Raw genomic sequence first — 9,195 nt, forward strand, 5'->3', positions numbered from 1 at the left:
CAGAAAGTTTACCTAAACTAAGTTGCACTGAATGAATGAAAAGAAAATCCATTGAAGTAAAATGCTTAATTTAGGTACCTAATGAAGTGTCTGATATTATCCTCCTTTTTGTTGCCAGCAGAAAGAGTGTATTTGCTTTCAAATCTCATCCATGTACTTAGGAAATTTTTGTTGTTCCCAGGACAGGGACAAGCAATGCTAGTTCTGCCAGCCAAACCCTGATTCTACTGACAAGATTGTGAGACTGAGATGGTATGTCTACAGCATCGATTGCAGTGACCTAGCCAGATGCAAAATTTCAGAATTAGCTCTTCAGATGACAAGCCAGATACTTGACCATGAGGACCTGTGTTCAGAATAGGTCTATCTATGTATTGAATCTATGTAGGTATTACCAAGTCAACATCTCCCATAGAATTAGGATTTTCTTATGCAATTATGTGATAACACCTCAGTGTTTCATTGAGAAGACCTCTGTACCTGTGTCTGCAAAAGGCCACAAAGATAATGGTGAGAAAAAAAATCTTCTCCCACCCTGCTAGCATCAAGGGATATCACACATTTCTGTAATATTAATTAGCTCCTGCACAGCACTAAGAAGCATCCTCACTTTATGCTTTTACAGTAGGGAGAGACTGAAACCTATATTTTACAGGTGCAGAATTTCAGTGGGGCAGAAAATAAGTGACCTCCTCAAGGCAATGCAGTAATTTAGCACAATAAACAAAATGGATATTTATGGATCTGCCATGACTGACATTCAGACCACCACACACTCCCACACACCACAGGAAAGGGTGGGCAGGACACAGCCACGACAATGTGCTGGAACCCAAATGTCCAGCCTGCAAGCACTGCTGGAAACAGGATGGTTGAATATGGCAGAAAGAGGAAGATTGGTTAAACAGAGCAGCAAATACACTTGTCATTGGCTTCAGAGGGGTTGGGGAGGTCCTCTACCAGTGCACTGTGCCCTCTTCTATGGTTTCAGCTCTCTGTACGGCAAGTGCCTGACCAATTTGCTCATTCAAGGTAAATGTATGGCTAATTCCCAAAGTAACATGACTCTTGCTTAGATTCTGAGGCATTTAACTTCTACAGCATCTGAGGGCAGATGACTCACTTCTTCCACAATTCTGAGTGATGTCAGCTGTGTAAGTCATGCATGATTTACTTTCCAAATGATCTTTTATTTATGTCACAGATGGAATTAAAACAGAAAAGCTCTGCTTCTATGTGAGAACTGAGATATCCCTTCCGAGAGCAGATGTGCTCAACAAAAAATGGCTACTGTGACCCAATCAATAGGAACATTATAATAATAACTAATTATTATCAATAATAAAAATAATATAATTTTAAAAAATTAAAGAGGCCACTGTTCATACTTAGTAAACACTCCTTCTTCCTTTGATGGAAATGAGATTGTTCCTTTTCTATGCTTGATGTGCAGTGCCGTATTTAACATACATAGTACTATGGCTTATAATAAAAGTTGTGTAGTCTGCAGCTTTTTAATCTTTACATCCATTCAGAGGCATCTACTGGATGTGACTATGTACAAAATTAAGGAAAGGATGAGTCTTGGGGCAGAGGAAAGGGAAAGAGGCAGCTGGAAGGGAATGGGAAGCGAAGGGACTCCTAGTGAGCAGTAGAGGGCAGAGGTGGGGAGGACTGCGGGATGAATGGCAAGATTGTAAATCCCCATTGGGCAAAAGAGAAATCCTTTGCAGTACTGTTTATGCCCATCTAACAGTCTGCAGCTATTACTTCTTGAACATGTCCTGCAGGGGCCCTGGTAAGTATTTGATGACTGTGTCTAGGATGCTCTCTTCTTCTTCTTCCTCCTCATCCCCACAGCCAGGAGGGATCGCCTTCTTTGGGCGTGTCAGACTCCCTTCAGCATTAGCTTCCAGTGCAGCCTGGGCCTCTGCTTCCTTTTCTTCCTTCTTCTTTATCCCATACTGCAGGGGAAAGATAACACATTGAATCATAATATGAAAAATAACATATCTGCTGAACAGGATGGCTGATGAAACCAGCCATTGCATGTGGTGCCTCATATTCTGCAGTAAGAACATCACATATTCTAATTTTGCTCTTTTATACAGACACTAAAAATATCCATACTAACACCCCTCCACTAAGTATAGCCCAGTGGACGGCTAGCGTTCACTAGACAAGATGCTGAGATCCCTCAGAAGCAAGCACAGGGAAGAAACTGGGACTATGCAGCCATGGGTCACCAGTAAAGAGATTATAAACTCTGAGTTAATGAAGTGTTAGGGTGGCATTCTACTGATGTTGATCTTCCTCTTTTCTGTTAACAAGTCTGATGCTTAGGTCCATCATCTGCAATGCTTTTGAAAGTTCGAAAGTCCATCAGCAGCATTTTATAGCTTATAGGTATGGCAAAACTTCGGGGAAAAATTAGTTACCAACAAAAGAAACCAAACCGGTCAGGACGGACAGGACGGCAGTGAAGACAACAGTTTTAGATATTCTCATGTGGGACATATCCTATAACATTCATTCATGTTCTCTTTGTATAAGTGGGACAGAATGAACCATCATGAGAAAATCAGCTGACTCATACTATTTGAAGATAAACACTACGAACCCTGTGAGTAGAATGGGTACTTGAAATTTGCTACTGCCACAAAGAATTAGCAGCCTGCCACTAAGACATTACATGAGTAACCAGAATCTTATTTTATGATATTACATTCAAGAGGCTAGATTTAATACAGAACTAAACATATGTATATGCTGCTGTCTCCATAAGTGATTGCACTGCTTCAGAGATTAAGGTGATATGTAAGGAAAAAAAAAAAAATCAACTCAAACTGACACATGCAAATCTGGAGCAAAAAGTCTACCTGCAAACTATCCTCTGTATTATCAAATCATGGAATGGGTTGGGCTGAGAGGTGAATTTCAAGGCCATCCAGTCCAAGCAGTGAGTAGGAACATTTTCAGCTAGGTCAGGTTGTTCAGAGATCTGCTCTGTTTATTCAGATCAATTCAAATTTCCCAGACTGCTTCCACTTTTTATGATGATAAATGGAGGTTAAACTTTCTTGGTGCCGTGATCATGATGCAAACGCAGGAAGTGTCCCATTTCTTAGTGCCCAGCTGGGCTTCAAAGAGGCCAGCTGTACATTTCAAGGATGCTTGCAGTCCCCAAGCTCACAGCTCCCTGTCTGGAAGCAGTATTCTTCTGCTTATTCTTTTTACCTTTGAAAAGCTACCTTAATGGTTGCTCACTATCAGCTCCTCAGCCACCAGTTACCTCACACACACCTGCTCAATTGCTTACAATCCTTGTTGCATGAATACGCTTGAAAACAACATTGAAAAGAAAATTATATATGATTGCAAAAACATCAAAGAATTAAGTTGGTACCATGCACTCAGTATTTTCAAGTACCAACAAAACCTTACTGTTGAATAGACATGAATTAGAGCTATTTTCATTATTTTTTCTTTTCATTTTTTCTACTTCTAAAATTAGTGCAAATTGTTAACCAGTAAAACTGAAAGTGCACTTCTGCTTTCATAACTTTCTGATTTCAGAGGGCTGTTGGGTGTGACTTTTCCTCCTAAATATTTCTGAGCAAATATTTTTGATTCCTTTCTCCATCACCACTTATATTTAAGATGACAGCCTGCAAAGTTGAAAGCAGTGGCTTCAAAACACTCTAGCTCTCTAAATCTATTCTCTCATGCCCAAATGTTCATTAAGGACATTTGTCTTACAATTTTTATACCTACTGGGTGCTGGTCACACCTGATTTCATGGGAAAGATATTAAATGATATCTCCATTCACATGTGAGACAAAGAAAGAATTTGACCAACTTGTAGTTACAGGGCTGTACACCACAAAGGAGATACAACAACCAGCTACCACACAGATGGAATGACATGCAGTGCTGGATTGTAGTTAGTCTGCCCCATTCTCCCTCTCAGGCCACAGGCAGATGTTTCTAAGTGATTCCCAGTGTAATTGGGATTGTGCCTTCCTTCAACTTCCTTCTGCCTTCCAGCTAGAGGGGAACAGTAGTGGAGACACCATAAATCATAGTAACACACAGGTACTCTGCATGCTTTCAAATGCTCCATCTCAAAACAAGTATCAGCTCAAGATGTGTTGATCCTCTAGCTCAGGAACTTTCTGCTCACGAGAAGAAGTGAGTGGAACAAAACCAACCAGTTATGTGAATCCAGTACTATCATTTAAATTTGGTAGCATTTTGTAATGCTTTACATTAACAAAAATGAAAGCTGTGAAAATTCATTAAAATGACATACTTTAGGTTAGAAATTGTTTCAGAGGAAATAAAATTATAGAAATAGAAGTCTTAATACATGAAAAATTTTAAAGAAGTGTCTTCACATGAAATCATTTGTGAAGTCAACAAATTATTTTTAAAAAATATGACTAAAAATATTCTTCTTGGTGCTCTGGTTTTCTTGAGGATAGGAAATATTTCATTACTTCCAAAAATTTTGAGGGATGAGAATAATTTCATTTTTATTCAGGGTTCAACCCCACAAAATTTAATGTCAAAAGTAGTATCATTACCGGCTTGGCCTTCAGTCACATATTCATATCTTCTACTATAAACAGAATTATGGACCTAAGCCAGGGAGATACTGAAACATTTTTAGTAAGTGTACCCTCTTGCCACTCCTAAAGTTATTACTCTGTGGCCTCATGGGGATTGTTGTCACAGGGTCATGTTAGAGAAATATTGTCAGCCTGGAGTCCTCAGTCATCAGCTGGGCAGAGTAGGGAAAAAATACCCAGGCCCTTGGCTTAACCTTCACTCACTGACTGCATGCCAGAAAAAGACCAGACTAACACACTAACATACAACATCAACCTCCTCCCATCTCCTTTCTTTCTTATTCCTCCAGTTTTTCACATGAACTGGAAACATTCTGGAAATTTGCTCTAATGACAGTAAGATTGTCAGGGGGTAGAGAGCTGTTGAGCCAGCGAGATCTGCAGCCCAAAATGTGAAGCTATCATAAATATAGTTACAATTTCTTAAGACAAGCCAACCGTTTCTACTAAAAATGAACATGTTTATCTAGCAAATATCTAGGCCATGGAATGAATAGACAGCAATATTCCAGTTAAGGGACTTGCAGAAGTAATGGCATGTCTTTGGGTCAGGAGTGGAACTGACTCTGCAGGAAGACAGCAACAATAAATGTGCAAGGGAGTGGTTTTCCTTGGATGAGATTTGGAACTGCCTACTTAGAAACAAGTAATATATCTGAAAAAGCTAAAGGATTAAAAGAGGAGATTTATGGGGGATACGAAGACTACTTGAAGACTACATGGTGGGACAAGAGAAGTCAGGAAACAACTCTTCCCTCCAAGTGCTGAGAGCTTGAAACTGGACCTCGGTCCAACTATTGCTGCATATGAAATAATACTGTGTGAAATAATACTGTGTATCACATAACACTGACCTTTGTCTTCTGAGACAAGGTTGGCATGTGAATTGTAGCGGTTTAATCTCTCTTCAGGGAATTGAACTTTGCAGTGGTTTTGCACAGCTGCAGGCACAGCACTGCTGAAACTGTATAAACAGCTGTGGCAGATACAGCCATCTTTGGAATTACTCTTTTATTTACTAGCAAAGGTTTGAAAAGCTATTGAGATTTAAATGCTTATTCCTTATCTTACTTTCAATAAATGTTATGGGATATAAAAGTTAGTCTATACTAACAGCTCTGTCTGTAAAGTTTTATTCACATTCTGAACCTCCATACAAAAAAGAAAAAAAAAGAAATTAGCTAGACTTCAAAGCATAGGGTTAGAAAAAACACTGGAAGGGAAACATGCATACCATTTTATCTCAAGAATTAACTTGACCTGAATAAGTGTTTTTCTTAGACTCCAACTACTGAAAACCTCACACCTGTTCTGGAACTTAACTACCTTTGCAATTAAAATATTTCTCCTCATGTCTAATGTGATTTGTCATGAAATGCCTTTAAAAAATCTGGAAAATATGCAGCTACTGCAAAAAGATTTATCTTTCACCTGTCCTTTTGGACATTATTTATCACTTCTGCAAAGTTCTTATTTTTCTCTTCCTTTACCAAAGAGAATATCAGCCCAATTTAGATCTTTCCATCATTAATGCATGGAATTTTCCACTAGGAATATATGATATATGTAGGACTGAAACAAATCAAGAGCAATAGGTAGAGTTCAGCACTGACCTTAAGTTCCACAACTGTGAGAGTCTAGGGTACAGAAAAAGACTCTCCTTTTATTTGATTTGTACAAACTTGGAAGTCTTTCTACATTATTTCTTTGGTCTTTCTGTGAGTGAACAGGCTGTCAAATACAGGAGGTGAGGGTGCTGAAACCCAGAGCCCCACGTATACTGTTCTCACCACTGTTTAAAGCGCAGAGCCCGCTTTGATGTAGATCTGCCCAAAAATGTGCCCTGGCTTTTCTTTCACCTCAAATCTGCTGATTTCATTTTGTGCTAAATTTGGCTCTTTTTGCTTGTTTGTTTTTGTTGCTCTACTTGTCTTTCTAATCAGTTCATTCATCCTGAACTTGACAGTGAGGATTAGTCCCCAGAAAACTTGTGGGGGAGCCTTTTAACACATATGAAAGAAGGACACTCTCTTTGTCTCTCAAGTAACTCATTTAAGTGCACGGTCTGCCATGCAGTGTTAGAATTACACAGACAATTTCAGGCAACTCAGACACACTGACCCTAGATAATCTCTTTGCCTTCTGAGGAGTAATGAAGAAAGAACCTCAACCTGCCACATGGGCAATCATGCCACTTTCAAGCTGTGGCAAGGAATGAAAGGCATGAGAGAGAACGCAGGATGTCTCAGTCCACGACACAGCAGCAGGGTGTGTGGGGGTGTGCGTGGGGGCTCAGTGTGGAGTGAGTGTACGTGTGGGTGTTTTCTTGTCTCTACAAGCTGCTGCACAGCTCTGCTGACCCTGTCAATGTGTTAGAAGAAGACAGCTGATTAATAACGGAAAAGAACACGGCAAAGTCTGGCAGCTGCAGTCCTAAACTACATTGTTCAATTGTGTGTGAGCCAAACAGGAGCACAGCTCAGGAGAGAGGTGGCAGAGAGAAAGAAAGGAGGACAATTAAACTGCAGGTAGGGGACACTTGAGATGCAAAGCCAGGGCCTCATCTCTCCTGGAAAAGATGTTCCGAAACCATCTCCCTGGGGGCTGTCAGAGTTTTCCAGGCAGTTTTCCAGCAGTGATTATTTGTAAACCTCACTCATGTCCTTTGAATCTTTTACCTCATCCAAGGTTCCACTTCCCCATAAGTTCCCTGTGGCTACACATATCTTGCTACTCTGTGCTAGCTCAGGCTTTCAGCTCTGTCAAAATCACAGCAATACTTCTTGCATGACCTGTCTTGTTTCAGGTCTTCCAGTATGTTCTCCAGTCTTATCACCCTGTTTCTCTCACGGGGCTGTCACAGCAAACTCAGAGGCCTGCAGGTTTTCTGTCGCACCACAAACACAAATCAGATGTTGATGCAGATTTCAAAGGGCTCATCTGATCTTCATCAGCCTCCCATCAGCATCTTCTTCTGGTGACATTGGGTGAATCTAGCAGTCCCCCCTTCTCCCCCGTGGCAATATTGCTGCCTGAGAACCACATCCCTGGTTTCTGTTCCAATTAGCTGTGGAACTGCAGAACAATCCTATGGGAATACCCAGTGCCCCAAGCATCCAAGAGCAGTGCTACCCTGAACAATAGATATGAAATTTGCTTTTCTGCTGGTCAACAACAGATGGAATGCAACATAAAGCACTGCTCTCTGGAGGAGATCAGATCTGTACTCAACAAGCCTTGTTTGTTTACTTTGATTGAAAACAACAACATATCTGTCCACTGTTGCTGTTTAAGTGAAAACCAGAACTGCACAAGTTACTTATTGCAGAAGCCATCTCTGAATTTTCTGCAAACTCAGATCAAGGGGAATTGTTTCACTGGTTTCCATGGAAACCAGCCCAGACAAACCCAGTTAAAAGAAAGGGATCATAGGATTATAGAATGACTTGGGCTAGAAAAGACCTTACAAATATCTCCAAATCATCCCAAACCCCCCACAGGCAGGGACACCTTGCACTAGACTAGTTTGCTTAGAGTCCCATCCAGCCATGGGAGAGAGGAGAGGTGCACAAGCCCTCTAATCACCTTTGTGACCCTCCTCTGGACTTGCTCCAACAGGTCCATGTCCTTCTTATGCTGAGGATCCCAGAGCTGGACACAGAGCTTCAGACAGGTCTCATGAAAGCACAACAGAAGGATAGAACCACTTCACTAGATCTGCTGGCCAAACTGCTTCTAATGCAGCCCAGGATAGGGTGATTTTCTTGACTGCAAGTGCACACTGCCAAACCATGCCAAAGTTCTCATCCACCCTCAAGTCCTTCTCCTAAGGGTTGATCTAAATCCATCTGCTGCCCAGTCTGCACTTGGGATTGCCCTGCCTCAGGTACAGGACCTTGCACTTGGCCTTTTTGACCGTCCTGGGGTGTGCACATCCCCACCTGCCCAGCCTGTCCAGGCCCCTCTGGATGGCATCCCTTCTCTGCAGCACGCTGGCTGCCCCACACAGCATGGTGTCTGTGGCAAACTTGCTGAGGGTGCCTTCGATCCCACTGTCCTTGTCTGTGACAAAGATGCTAAACAGTGCCAGTTCAACACAGAACCCTGAGGACACCACTCATCTCTGGTGTCCACTCGGACATTAAACCTTTAACCACATGTAGAATTCTAGAAGACAAGGACACTAAATGTATATGCCTCAAACACTGATAGACCAATAGCTGTGGAGCCAACCATGCTGGTAATAACAGCCAGGAATTGTTGGTAGTAACATGCCATGGGAAAGAACATGACATGGCTGGAGATGTGGGCCATGTAGAGGTAAGTGCAGAACTTTTCCAGGACAAAAATCCTGTTCTGGCTCCTGTAGATAAGCCCAAAACAGCACAACACAACCATACGAATGAGGTAAAGAAGTGGGCATGGACTGCAAGGCGGAAACAAGAACACCCACGACCCCTGACAATGGAACTTGTCCCTAGTTACTCCTTCCTTCCTTCCTTCCTTCCTTCCTTCCTTCCTTCCTTCCTTCCTTCCTTCCTTCCTTCCTTCCTTCCTTCCTTC

The 9,195-nt window shown here is 41.6% G+C and overlaps 1 protein-coding gene across 1 annotated transcript in view; it reads right to left on the reverse strand.

The window, feature by feature from the left end:
• Nucleotides 1–1,393: 1,393 nt before the first annotated feature.
• Nucleotides 1,394–9,195, reverse strand: part of LOC121334698 (complexin-1) — a 104,412-nt gene continuing 96,610 nt past the window's right edge. The window contains exon 4 of the mRNA XM_041402062.1: nucleotides 1,394–1,964. Coding sequence (XP_041257996.1) covers nucleotides 1,767–1,964 — 198 coding nt within the window. The 3' untranslated portion in view covers nucleotides 1,394–1,766. The remainder of the gene's footprint in view (nucleotides 1,965–9,195) is intronic.

This window comes from Onychostruthus taczanowskii, unplaced genomic scaffold (assembly GCF_017590055.1).
Source record: "Onychostruthus taczanowskii isolate IOZ18803 unplaced genomic scaffold, ASM1759005v1 scaffold190, whole genome shotgun sequence".
NCBI lineage: Eukaryota > Metazoa > Chordata > Aves > Passeriformes > Passeridae > Onychostruthus > Onychostruthus taczanowskii.